The 12,649-nt window shown below is 46.7% G+C and overlaps 1 protein-coding gene across 3 annotated transcripts; it reads right to left on the bottom strand.

The window, feature by feature from the left end:
- Positions 1-5,024: 5,024 nt before the first annotated feature.
- Positions 5,025-10,410, bottom strand: TMEM25 (transmembrane protein 25). Of its 3 annotated transcripts, none has more exons than XM_026657963.1 (5): positions 10,072-10,410; positions 9,863-9,893; positions 9,023-9,123; positions 8,613-8,699; positions 5,025-7,093 (listed from the first exon to the last, which is right to left on the bottom strand). In XM_026657963.1, exons 1-5 carry the CDS (start codon positions 10,226-10,228, stop codon positions 7,020-7,022), a joined length of 450 nt encoding a protein of 149 aa, XP_026513748.1. In that variant the 5' UTR covers positions 10,229-10,410; the 3' UTR covers positions 5,025-7,019. The 3 variants fall into 3 exon arrangements, with proteins under 3 accessions (XP_026513748.1, XP_026513749.1, XP_026513750.1); XM_026657964.1 differs by having other exon boundaries at positions 8,622-8,699; XM_026657965.1 differs by lacking the exon at positions 8,613-8,699.
- Positions 10,411-12,649: the final 2,239 nt, after the last annotated feature.

Here is a 12,649-nt window from a genome sequence, read left to right as displayed (position 1 = left end):
TGCCAGGTGCCCCAGAGGGAGTGAACCTAACAGGCAATGATCAAGTGATCTCTCTCCTGCCATCCATCTCCACCCTCTGACAAACAGAGGCTAGGGACACCATTCCTTACCCATCCGGGCTAATAGCCATTAATCGACTTAACCCCCATGAATTTATCCAGTTCTCTTTTAAATGCTGTTATCGTCTTAGCCTTCACAACCTCCTCAGGCAAGGAGTTCCACGAGTTGACTGTGCGCTGCATGAAGAAGAACTTCCTTGCATTTGTTTTAAACCTGCTGCCTATTAATTTAATTTGGTGACCCCTAGTTCTTGTATTATGGGAATAAGTAAATAACTTTTCCTTATCTACTTTCTCCACATCACTCATGATTTTATATACCTCTATCATATCCCCCCTTAGTCTCCTCTTTTCCAAGCTGAAAAGTCCTAGCCTCTTTAATCTCTTCTCATATGGGACCCGTTCCAAACCCCTAATCTTTTTAGTTGCCCTCTGAACCTTTTCTAGTGCCAGTATATCTTTTTTGAGATGAGGAGACCACATCTGTACGCAGTATTCAAGATGTGGGCATACCATCGATTTATATAAGGGCAATAATATATTCTCCTTCTTATTCTCTAGCCCCTTTTTAATGATTCCCAACATCCTGTTTGCTTTTTTGACTGCCTCTGCACACTGCACGGACATCTTCAGAGAACTATCCACGATGACTCCAAGATCTTTTTCCTGATTCGTTGTAGCTAAATCAGCCCCCATCATATTGTATGTATAGTTGGGGTTATTTTTTCCAATGTGCATTACTTTACATTTATCCACATTAAATTACATTTGCCATTTTGTTGCCCAATCACTTAGTTTTGCGAGATCTTTTTGAAGTTCTTCACAGTCCGCTTTGGTCTTAATTATCTTGAGCAGTTTAGTATCGTCTGCAAACTTTGCCACCTCACTTTTTACCCCTTTCTCCAGATCATTTATAAATAAGTTGAATAGGATTGGTCCTAGGACTGACCCTTGGGGAACACCACTAGTTACCCCTCTCCATTCTTAGAATTTACCATTAATTCCTACCCTTTGTTCCCGGTCTTTTAACCAGTTCTCAATCCACGAAAGGACCTTCCCTTTTATCCCATGACAACTCAATTTACGTAAGAGCCTTTTGTGAAGGACCTTGTCAAAGGCTTTCTGGCAATCTAAGTACACTATGTCCACTGGATCCCCCTTGTCCACATGTTTGTTGACCCCTTCAAAGAACTCTAATAGATTAGTAAGATACGATTTCCCTTTACAGAAACCATGTTGACTTTTGCCCAACAATGTATGTTCTTCTACGTGTCTGACAATTTTATTCTTTACTATTGTTTTGACTAATTTGCCCAGTACCGACGTTAGACTTTCCGGTCTGTAATTGCCGGGATCAGCTCTAGAGCCCTTTTTAAATATTGGCGTTACATTAGGTATCTTCCAGTCATTGGGTACAGAAGCCGATTTAAAGGACAGGTTACAAACCCTAGTTAATAGTTCCGCAACTGCACATTTGAGTTCTTTCAGAACTCTTGGGTGAATGCCATCTGGTCCCGGTGACTTGTTAATGTTAAATTCAATTAATTCCAAAACCTCCTCTAGTGACACTTCAATCTGTGACGGTTCCTCAGATTTGTCACCTACAAAAGCTGGCTCTGGTTTGGGAATCTCCCTAACATCCTCAGCCGTGAAGACCGAAGCAAAGAATCCATTTAGTTTCTTTGCAATGATGTTATCGTCTTTAAGTGCTCCTTTTGTATCTCGATCATCGAGGGGCCCCACTGGTTGTTTAGGAGGCTTCCTGCTTCTGATGTACTTAAAAAACACTTTATTACTTTTGGAGTTTTTGGCTAGCCGTTTTTCAAACTCCTCTTTGGCTTTTCTTACTACATTTTTACACTTAATTTGATGGTGTCTATGCTCCTTTCTATTTGCCTCACTAGGATTTGACTTCCACTTTTTAAAGGAAGTCTTTTTATCTCTCAGTGCTTCTTTTACATGGTTGTTAAGCCACAGTGGCTCTTTTTTAGTTCTTTTACCGTGTTTCTTAATTTGGGGTATGCATTGAAGTTGGGCCTCTATTATGGTGTCTTTAAAAAGCGCCCATGCAGCTTGCAGGGATTTCACTTTAGTCACTGTACCTTTTAATTTCTGTTTGTTTAACTAACCCCCTCATTTTTGCATAGTTCCCCTTTTTGAAATTAAATGTCAGTGTTGGGCTGTTGAGATGTTCTTCCCACCACAGGGATGTTAAAGGTTATTATATTATGGTTACTATTTCCAAGCGGTCCTGTTATAGTTACCTCTTGGACCAGCTCCTGTGCTCCACTCAGGACTAAATTGAGAGTTGCCTCTCCCCTTGTGGGTTCCCGTACCAGCTGCTCCAAGAAGCAGTCATTTAAAGTATGGAGAAATTTTGTGTCTGCATTTTGTCCTGAGGTGACATGTTCCCAGTTAATATGGGGATAATTGAAATCCCCCACTATTATTGAGTTCTTAATTTTGATAGCCTCTCTAATTTCCCCTAGCATTTCATCATCACTATCACTGTCCTGGTCAGGTGGTCGATAATAGATCCCTAATGTTATATTCTTATTAGAGCATGAAATTACTATCCATAGAGATTCTATGGAACATGTGGATTCACTTAAGATTTTTGTACTTCATTTGATTCTACATTTTCTTTCACATATAGTGCCACTCCCCCCACCCCCTGCATGACCTGTTCTGTCCTTCAGATATATTTTGTACCCTGGAGTGATTGTGTCCCATTGATTGTCCTCAGTCCACCAGGTTTCTGTGATGCCTATTATATCAAGATCCTCCTTTATCACGAGGCACTCTAGTTCACCCATCTTATTATTTACACTTCTAGCATTTGTATACAAGCACTTAAAAAACTTGCCACTGTTTATTTGTCTGCCCTTTCCTGATGTGTCAGATTCTTTTTTATGTGAATGTTTCTTGTCTGATCTGGCCCTTACATGATCCTCTTCCATCCTCTATAACCTAGAGAATCTCTATCAATAGACTGTCCTCTAAGAGAAGTCTCTGTCTGATCCACATGCTCCTCTGCAGCAGTCGGCTTTCCCCATTTCCTAGTTTAAAAAGGTTGCAGAGCAGTTTTTAATGTTTAGGGCCAGCAGTCTGGTTCCACTTTGGTTTAGGTGGAGCCCATCTCTCCTGTATAGGCTCCCCCATCCCCAAAGTTTCCCCAATTCCTAATGACTCTAAACCTCTCCTCTCTACACCATTGTCTCATCCATGCATTGAGACTCTGAAGCTCTGCCTACCTACCTGGCCCTGCGCGTGGAACTGGGAGCATTTCTGAGAATGCCACCATTGAGGTCCTGGATTTCAGTCTCTTCCCTAGCAGCCTAAATGTGGCCTCCAGGACGTCTCTTCTACCCTTCCCCATGTCACTGATGCCTACATGTACCATGACCACTGGCTCCTCCCCAGCACTACATAGAAGTCTATCCAGATGTCGAGAGATCCGCAACCTTTGCATCAGGCAGGCAAGTCACCAAATGGTTCTCCCAGCCATCACAAACCCAACTATCTATGTTTCTAAAGATTGAATCTTCCATTACTAACGAACACCTGTCTTTTCCTAATGACTGGAGTTCCCTCCCCAGGAGAGGTAACCTCAGTGTGAGAGGATACCCCAGCTATGGGAAGGTTTCCTTCTGTGCCTGTTGACTGCTCTGCTTCCCTGGGCCTTTCAGCCTTGTCACCAGCACAGGGGCTGTCTGACTGGAGGTGGGACAAATCTACAGTGTCCCGGAAAGCCTCAGCAACATACCTCTCTGCCTCCTTTCGCTCCTCCAGTTCTGCCACCCTGGCCTCCAAAGCCTGTATGTGGTCTCTGAGGGCCAGGAGCTCCCTGCACACATGCCCACAGGGCAGGTAATCATACATGATGCACTCAGCACAATACACCAGATAGCCCCCACTGTGCTGCTGGGCTTCTGCCTGCATGGTCTCCTAGCCACTGAAAGGATTTTGTTTAAATGAAGAAGTTGTGACTGTAGTATAGCTTATTGCTTTGAAGGAAGGAGCGAGGGGCCCCTGCCCCCTGGCCTCCCTGTTAAACTCCCTTGTAAACTCCCCTGTTTGCCATCCCTGTTCGCACGCTCCTCTGGTCGCTTGTTGCACTGCTTTATAAAGCCCTGGCCTGCTCGGTAGCCCCGCCCGCTGCCTAAGGCTCTGCCAATTACCAGAGGCTTCTAGTTTTCAAACCTTCCTTTGAGACTCCTTGTATAGCCATTCTCTAGACTGCTAGGCCTTGTGGCTCTGCAGTCTGCTGAGCTTCAGAGTTGGGTCTAAAGACCAGGAGCTTGACTCTTTCCTCCAAGCAAATATTTAAAAGAATTTAGCCCAGAGACCCACCCTGCATTGCTAGGGAGCCAGGACTTCACTGCAGGGATGGGCTTTGATTTGCTTCTCTGCAGCTGTTTCCATTTTGAGATGAGTACAAGATTCAGCCACTAATTGGAGAGATGAACAGCACTGAGAAACACAACCATGTCATTCACCTGGAGATAGGCATTTCCAATAAAGTGATGTATTCACCACACTTCATGTGCTTGTGTAAACCTGTGCTGCAAGAGGGAAGAGCTGTCAGTGGAAGCAATTGAAGGGGAGAAGGTGGTGCTGTGGACGGACCTTTGCTCTGTATCAGGAGCCCATTAGCAGCCACTCAAGGGAGAAAACTAAGGAGACTGACAGGAAGGAGAGGGTGGTACTGCCTTCAAATCAAGGCAGAGTGTAGTCTGTTTTCCCCCTGGTTTCCTGTAGGTAGTATCAGTTAACACATGAAATGTCCCCTTTACCAGCCTCTGGGTAGAGATGAGGGCACTAGCTCTGAGCCGTCTCAGCCTAGTGTAAATCCAACAGTTACTCCTGGTTTACACTGATAACTTCCAGCAGAATGTGGCCCAGTATTGTCCTGCATTTTGGGAGAAAAGGACAGATCACCAGAAATAACCAGCCACCACTACAGACAATTATTTGGTTTATTGCTGTTGGAAGAAATTTCCAGACACTGTTGAGTCAGTGCTCTGAAAGAGATCCTTGAGGTGAGGACCACCTAAGGCTCCCTCATTAAAGCAGCTACAACAAGGTAAGCAGGTCCCTCCATCCCATCAACTCCTGCCAGAGACATAGCAGCACTCAACTCAGCAGAGCATTAGTCAATTTACAAAGACCTCTGCATTACACTTTGATTATAGCATTTTATTCTTAAAAGTGCCTAAGTTACATAAAAACATGCCTCGGCTAACAATGCAGCATCTTAAAACAACTAACTGAGCTAACACCTGCTAGATAATTTGATGCATAGCTTAATGTATTACTCAGAGGCTGGTCAGCCTGCATGGCCAGATGTATTTATTTCCACCAGCACTTCTATTTGTGCTTATTCCATCTTCTTGGTATGAGAGAAGGACCAAAAATGGGAGTCTCCCAGGAAAGAATTGCTCTTTCCAGATGCACATTGATGGAGAGAGATAGTTGCCTAAGCAAGACACTAACAAAGCAAAGGCTAAAAAACCTCAAAGCCATCCTAATGCCCAGGTGCTGCAGCAACTCTGGACTGTAGGAATTACACAGCAGTTATTGCAATGGATGGTTAGGGTCTGCAGTGGTTTTTCACATAGAAATGTCCTGTGTGCGCTGCAGTGTCTAGGTTCAGAGGGGTGAAGAATTAGAGTGATAACTACCCTCAGGCACACCCATACCTATCCCTTGTCCACAGGGGAATTGCATGAGTGTAACTGAAGACAGAGCAGGGATACATCTCTCCTAAATGTTCTTTTCAAAGATTATGAACTTCCTTTTATTATTCTAGTTCTTCTCCAGGAGACAGCTGTGGGCTCCAAGCAGAAACTACCCCATGTTCTTTCTCACAAAGAGGTTGATTATGGGATAACCAGAAGCAGCCCATCACTGCTCTCCCAAGATAGGGCTGGCGTTAACTGGAGGCTGAGAAGCACCAGGGGGTACTTGCACTCTTTTGGTGTTCCCTCATCCCAAACTGGTGAGGTTTACTTTTCCCTAGCAGGGTGAATACACAGAACTAGAACAGCTCACAAATAATGGCCTCAGTGCTTGCTATTTTGGGTTTCAGCACTATACCGTTCCTGGAGTGCGTCTCCCCTCCCAGCCCCATGGGGAGGTAAGTCTGTTCCATCTCTCACTGTATGATACGATCCTCAACACACACAGGACAGGCCACGTTTTCTAAGGTGGTCCCTAATTTTTGAAGCCTAGCTTGGAACACCTAGAGCCTGATCTTCTGGGTTTCCTACCACCCCAAGCAGCAGATCAGGAGCCACTGGGCTTAGGTACTTGGCCAGGCCCGAGAAGGAATGTTTGACTGACTGAGATTGGAGTTTGGGCAAGCCAGGCTTCCTGCCAATCCCCCCTACTCACATGCTTCCCTAAGATGCTGACATTACCTCACCCTCTTCCACTCCCAGCAGTTTCAGACTCCTCGCAGGAGCTCCAGTACGCAGCCCTGATCCGTTCAGAGATGGACATAGCTGGGTGCTCCCATGGCTGAGTGGAGATGAAATGACCGTGGCTGTTACATGTATGAATTTCTCTTGCTCCTGGACAGGCGAACAGGCCATTCCCACTCTTGGTGCTCCACCTGCCCCCCAGCACACTGGAGAGTTCTTAAAAATCAGACTCCATGATGTTTTAGGTGAGACTAGCTAACCTACTCAAGTGCAAGAGCAGAAGAGCCCAGAGATGCTTGGGGTAGGATGGTGTGGAAGACCTGCAGTCACAGGAACTTGGTGACGTTGCACTTTTCTCACCTGGAGCTCTGGTGGTAGTTACACAGAGAGCTTGTTCTGAGCTGGCTGCTGTAGTCTGGGATCCTGGGGAGAACAGCAGCTCCTGGATGGGTCTGCAGTGCCGATGGATCAGTGGACTCATCCCAGGAGACTGAGGGAGAACCTGGACCCCCACAGGAGTGTCCTGCCTACACATTCACAGCCATATCTCATCACTGCTCATGCTGGACACTTTGTAAATGTGCCCAACCATTGGGAACCGGACGAAACCTGGAGGACAAAAGAAATCCCATTACAAGGGCCCTGCTGCACAGTCAGCCTAGGTTGTGGGTCAGGGAATGCAGCTCAATTAAGCTTCTGGATGCAGGTGGTACACTGTTCCCAGGCTCGCTAAAGCCCCAACACTCAGCCATTTCAAAGCGTATCATGCAAGTTGCCTACCAGCCCCTCCACTTTCAGCCCATTTTAGTATTTAAGTTACATAGGTTTGAATAATGACAATCTATGCAAAGGTCTAAACATGTAAATTAAATAATACTAAGAACATAAGACCAGCCCTGCTGGGTCAGACCCACAGGCGCCCACTCTGTGGGTGCTCCAGGGCTGGAGACCCCTAGAACAAAAATAGGGGGTGCTCAGCACCCCACAGCAGCCCTGCCAATCAGCTCCTCCCTCTCCCCCAGTGCCTGCTGATCACCAGCAAGTGGGAGGAGCACGGGCAGGGCGCGCTAGGTGGAGGAGACGGAACGGGGTCCATCTAGCCCAGTATCCTGTCTTCCCACAGTGGCCAATGCCAGGTGCCCCAGAGGGAATGAACAGAACAGGGAATCATCAAGTGATCCATCCCATCGCCCATTCCCAGCTTCAGGCAAACAGAGGCTAGGGACACCCTCCCTGCCCATCCTGGCTAATAGCCATTGATGGACCTATCCTCCATGAATTTATCTAGTTCTTTTTTGAACCCTGTTATAGTCTTGGCCTTCACAACATCCTCTGGCAAACAGTTCTACAGGTTGACTGTGCGTTGTGTAAAGAAATACTTCCTTTAGTTTGTTTTAAACCTGCTGCCTATTAATTTCATTTGGTGACCCCCCCTAGTTCTTGCGTTATAGAATCATAGAACTGGAAGGGATCTCGAGAGGTCATCTAGTCCAGTCACCTGCACTCAGGACTAAGTATTAGCTAGACCATCCCTGACAGGTGTTTGTCCAACCTGTTCTTAAAAATCCCCAATGATGGAGATTCCACAATCTCCCTGCGCAATTTATTCCAGTGCTTAACCACCCTGACAGTTAGGAAGTTTTTCCTAATGTCCAACCTAAAACTCCCTTGCTGCAATTTAAGCCCATCGCTTCTTGTCCTATCCTCTGAGGTTAACAACAATAATTTTTCTCCCTCCTCCTTGTAACAACCTTTTATGTATTTGAAAACTTATGTCCCCTCTCAGTCTTCACAAACCCAGTTTTTTCAGTCTTCCCTCATAGGTCATGTTTTCTAGACCTTTAATCATTTTTGTTGCTCTTCTCTGGACTTTCTCCAATTTGTCCACATCTTGCCTGAAACTGGTGCCCAGAACTGGACACAATACTCCAGTTGAGGCCTCATCAGCATGGAGCAGAGCGGAAGAATTACTTCCGGTGTCTTGCTTACAACACTTCTGCTAATACATCCCAGAATGATGAGCTGACACTGCACCCAGTAGTGAGCCATTTGCACTAGTCCATCACAGGATGGAACCACCTTTCCCAGATCCACTCCCGGCCCCTAGAGAGCTGCCCAGACTTGCTACCTCTATTACCAAGGCCCAGGCTGTTCTCTGGCTCTGATAGGGCATCGTCCTTCCGCTCAGTCTGGATTCCTGCGTCCCAACGGCTGGCTGTCGGGAAGGAGGTGTTTGGAGTGAGGAGTCACACGCATTGTGTCCACATGTCTGTACTGCCCCCATCAGAGCTGGGACTCCCCTACCTGGGGATACCGGTCCAGTTCCAGCCCCCCCCTCCAAATGCAGCAGGGACCCAGCCCAAAGTACAGACCTACAATCAAAGGGGAAGCCGCTGCCCCAGACAGATGCAGGAAAGGAGTCCCGGGGAAAGGCTCACACTGGGTCAATGGGAAATCCCACCCCATCTGCTATGGGCAGCTGCGCCCAGCTCAGAAGAGACATTCCTCTGAACTGCCCGGTTCTGGTAAGGAACACACCTTTGGCTTCTTGTGTGAGGTCATTGAGCTGCAGGTTGGATGGGAGGGACATGTTCTCTCGTGGCAGTCGCACGCTGTTCAGCTTCAGGTTGTTGGAATCGCTGCAACAAGAACGAAGGCTGAATGGCTGCAAGATCCCCCTCCAGTGGCACAGCACATTCTGCAGTGCAGGCCTCTTGCCCAGAGGCCCTGCCGCAGGTCATGCCTATGTGGCAGTAGATTTGGCTCATTCCGGGCTGGGCTGGCCCTCAGCCCCTGCTCCTACATCCGTGTCCCATGGAACCAGCGCTGCTCGAGGGGGGAGGTCTGGATAGGGAGCCCTGCCCGCCTGGCAGGGACTGGACACTGTCCCCAGACAGCAGCTGGGGCCCCTCTGTGAAGTGAGTTGGCAGGAGTCAGTCTAGCTCCCAAGGGCGCAAATTACAGTCAGCCCCAGCTGGCCCTACAGGACTCTCCTCTTGCCCATACACAGGGTCTCTCCAAGGCGGGGCAGGGCATGGGTGCCTGGGCTGGCCCTGCTCTGGGGATAGAGGACTCCAATCTCCAGTACTGTGAATCTGGCACGTTGCAACAACACCAAACTTACCCCAGCCCCAGGAGCCACCACATGGAACTGAGCCAATCCTCACATGCTCCTAGTAGACCCTCCCCAAAAACTGCACATGCCAAAGCAGTGAATGGGTTAAAGAGGCAGGCACAGGTGCGGGGGGGGGGGGGGGGGGGGGGAGGGCCTCAGGGTGGTCGGTGGGGGGGGGGGAGGGGGATAAATAAGGCACTTTTACCCCTCCACCAAGTACTGTCAGAACAGAGACCCCACAGCGGGGGGCAGGGGTGGGTTACCTCGGAGGCGGTTGCGTAGGTCCAGAGAGCCCTGGCAAAGAAGAGAGAGCGTTAGGGGCAAAGTTGGCATCCTGGCCTTTACACAGAGCTGGGCGCGGCAGGGGCACCCTGGCCCATAACCCAAGCAGTTGGGGGAAGGAGCACTCCCAGGCCCAAAGAAAAGCCCTGGTGTCCAGGGCACCAGCAGTGCAAGGACACGTCCCTCTCACCTGACGCCTTCTTCCCCTTCCTGCAGACAACACAGATGATGAGGGTGTTGAGGCAGACGAGAGTCCCCAGTGCCAAGGCTCCTCCAACAATGATGGCCAGGAGGGGCAGCTCCACACGGGTATCCAGGAGACCTGCACCAGAGCCAGGCACCCGCATTAGAGACCTCTAGACGCAGCACACACAGGCCTACGCCACCCCCGGGTTTGCTCACTGGCCATTCCCATATGGTACCAGAGGCTGTCTGGCATCTATGGCTCCCCCATCACAGGTTCATAGATTCCAAGGTCAGGAATGGCCACTGTGATCATCTAGTCTGACTTTATAACACAGGCCAGGGAACTTGCCCCAAATAATTCCCAGAGCAGTGATGGAGAATCCACCACAACCCCTGCTAAATTGTTCCAGTGCTTAATTACTCTCACCGTTAAACATGGACATCTTATTTCCAGTCTGAATTTGTCTAGCTTCAAATTCCAGCCCTTGGATCTTGTCCTACCTCTCTCTGGTAGATTGAAGGGCCCATTATTAAATATTTGCTCCCCATGTACATATTTATAGACCGCAATCGAGTCACCCCTTAACCGTCTCTTTGTTAAGCTAAATAAATAGTGCTCTTTGAGTCTATCCCTATAAAGCATGTTTTCTAGTCCTTTAATCATTCTGATGGCTCTTCCCTGACCCCTCTCCAATTTATCAACATCCCCCTTGAATTGTGGACACCAGAACTGGACACAGGATTCCAGCAGCAGTCGCACCAGTGCCAAACACAGAGGTTAAATAATCTCTACTCCTACTTGAGATTCCCCTATTTATGCATGCCAAGATCTCATTAGCATTTTTGGCCACAGCATCACACTAGTAGCTCATGTTCAGCTGATTATCCACCATGACTCCCAAGTGTTTTTCAGAGTCACTGCTTCCCAGGCTAGAGTCCCCCATCCTGTAAGTATGGACTGCACTCTTTGCTCCTAGATGGATACATTTACATTTAGCCATATTAAAATGTATATTTTGTTTGTTTGCACCCAGTTTACCAAGCGATCCAGATTGCTCTGAATCAGTGACCTGTCCTTTTCATTGTTTACCACTCCCCCAATATTTAGGTCATCTGCGAACTTTATCAGTGATGATTTTATGTTTTCTTCCAGGTCACTGATAAAAGTGTTAAACCGGGTAGGGCCAAGAACCGGTCCCTGCAGGACCCCACCGGAAACACACACTGTTGATGATTCCCCATTTACAATTACATTTTGAGACCCATCAGTTAGCCAGTTTTTAATCCATTTACTGTGTGCTGTGTTAATTTTATATTTTCTACTTTTTTTTTTTAATCAAAATGTCATGCAATACCAAGTTAAATGCCTTACAGAAGTCCATTTCGTCAATACTATTACGTTTATCAACCAAATTTGTAATCTCATCAAAAAAAGATAAAGTGATTTGACATGATCTATTTTCCATATACCCATGTTGATTTGCATTAATTACATCCTTCTTTAATTCTTTATTAATCAAGTCCCATATTAGCCACTGCATTGTCCTGCCCAGGATCGATGTCAGGTTGACAGGCTTACAATCATCTGGGTTGTCCCATTTAATCTTTTTTTTAAAATTGGTACATTAGCTTTCTCCTAGTCTTCTGGAACTTCCCCAGTGCTCCAAGCCTTATTGGAAATAAACATAAATAGTTCAGTGAGCTCCTCAGCCAATTTATTAAAATTTTCTGGATGCAAGTTATCTGGACCTGATTATTTAAAAATGTCTAGCTTCTGTTTAACATTCTCCAGAGATATTACTGGAATGGAAAGAGTGTTATCACCATGTGAGGAGACTAAATCATCTGTTTTTCCCCCAAATACAGAACAGAAATATTTATTGAACACTTCTGCCTTATCTGCATTATTACTGATAATTTTACCATTTCCATCTAGCAGTGGACTGATACAATTGTTAGGATTCTTTTTATTCCTAATATATTTTTAAAGACCCTATTGTCCTTAAGGAGAAATCTGTGGCCAGCAGAGTTATGTCCTTTTGCTTCCCTTATTAATTTTCTACAATTCTTAACTTCTGATTTATATTCATTATTATTAACTTCCCCTTTCTTCCATTTGTTTTATATATGTGCCTAAAAGCCCACAAGGAAGAACACCATGTTGGTTAAAAAACCGACCTGGTTTAAAGGTCGTTTTTTAACCAACACGGTGTTCTTCCTTGTGGGCTTCTAGGCATCTAGTAAGGTGTTGTTAACGTATTCCCAACTATCATTCACATTTTTTCTTCCTCTCAGCTGATTTGGCTCATAATTGCTCTCAGCTGTGGGACATTGCGCTTCAGAAGGATAACATGAGTCTCTACATTCACTACCCAGTTCCCCCAAGGTGGAGCAGGGAGCGTCAAGCACAGCTGGGCTCCTCTGTAAAATTGTTCTCACAAAACAGAGATGCTTTCTGGGGGGGGGAGTAGGATACAGGGCGTTCCCCTCCAGGAGGCCCTCCAGGTGTATATTGGGGAGACAAAGGAGGTATCAGCTCCTCTACAGGGCAGTAATAGGAAAGAAGTGTCCATCCCCACAAC

The sequence above is a fragment of the Terrapene carolina genome, unplaced genomic scaffold (genome assembly GCF_002925995.2).
Source record: "Terrapene carolina triunguis isolate 2854851 unplaced genomic scaffold, T_m_triunguis-2.0 Scaffold374, whole genome shotgun sequence".
Classification (NCBI taxonomy): Eukaryota; Metazoa; Chordata; order Testudines; family Emydidae; genus Terrapene; species Terrapene triunguis.
The sequence above is the reverse complement of the archived record's forward strand: the minus strand, read 5'-3'. Positions and strand labels throughout refer to the sequence as shown.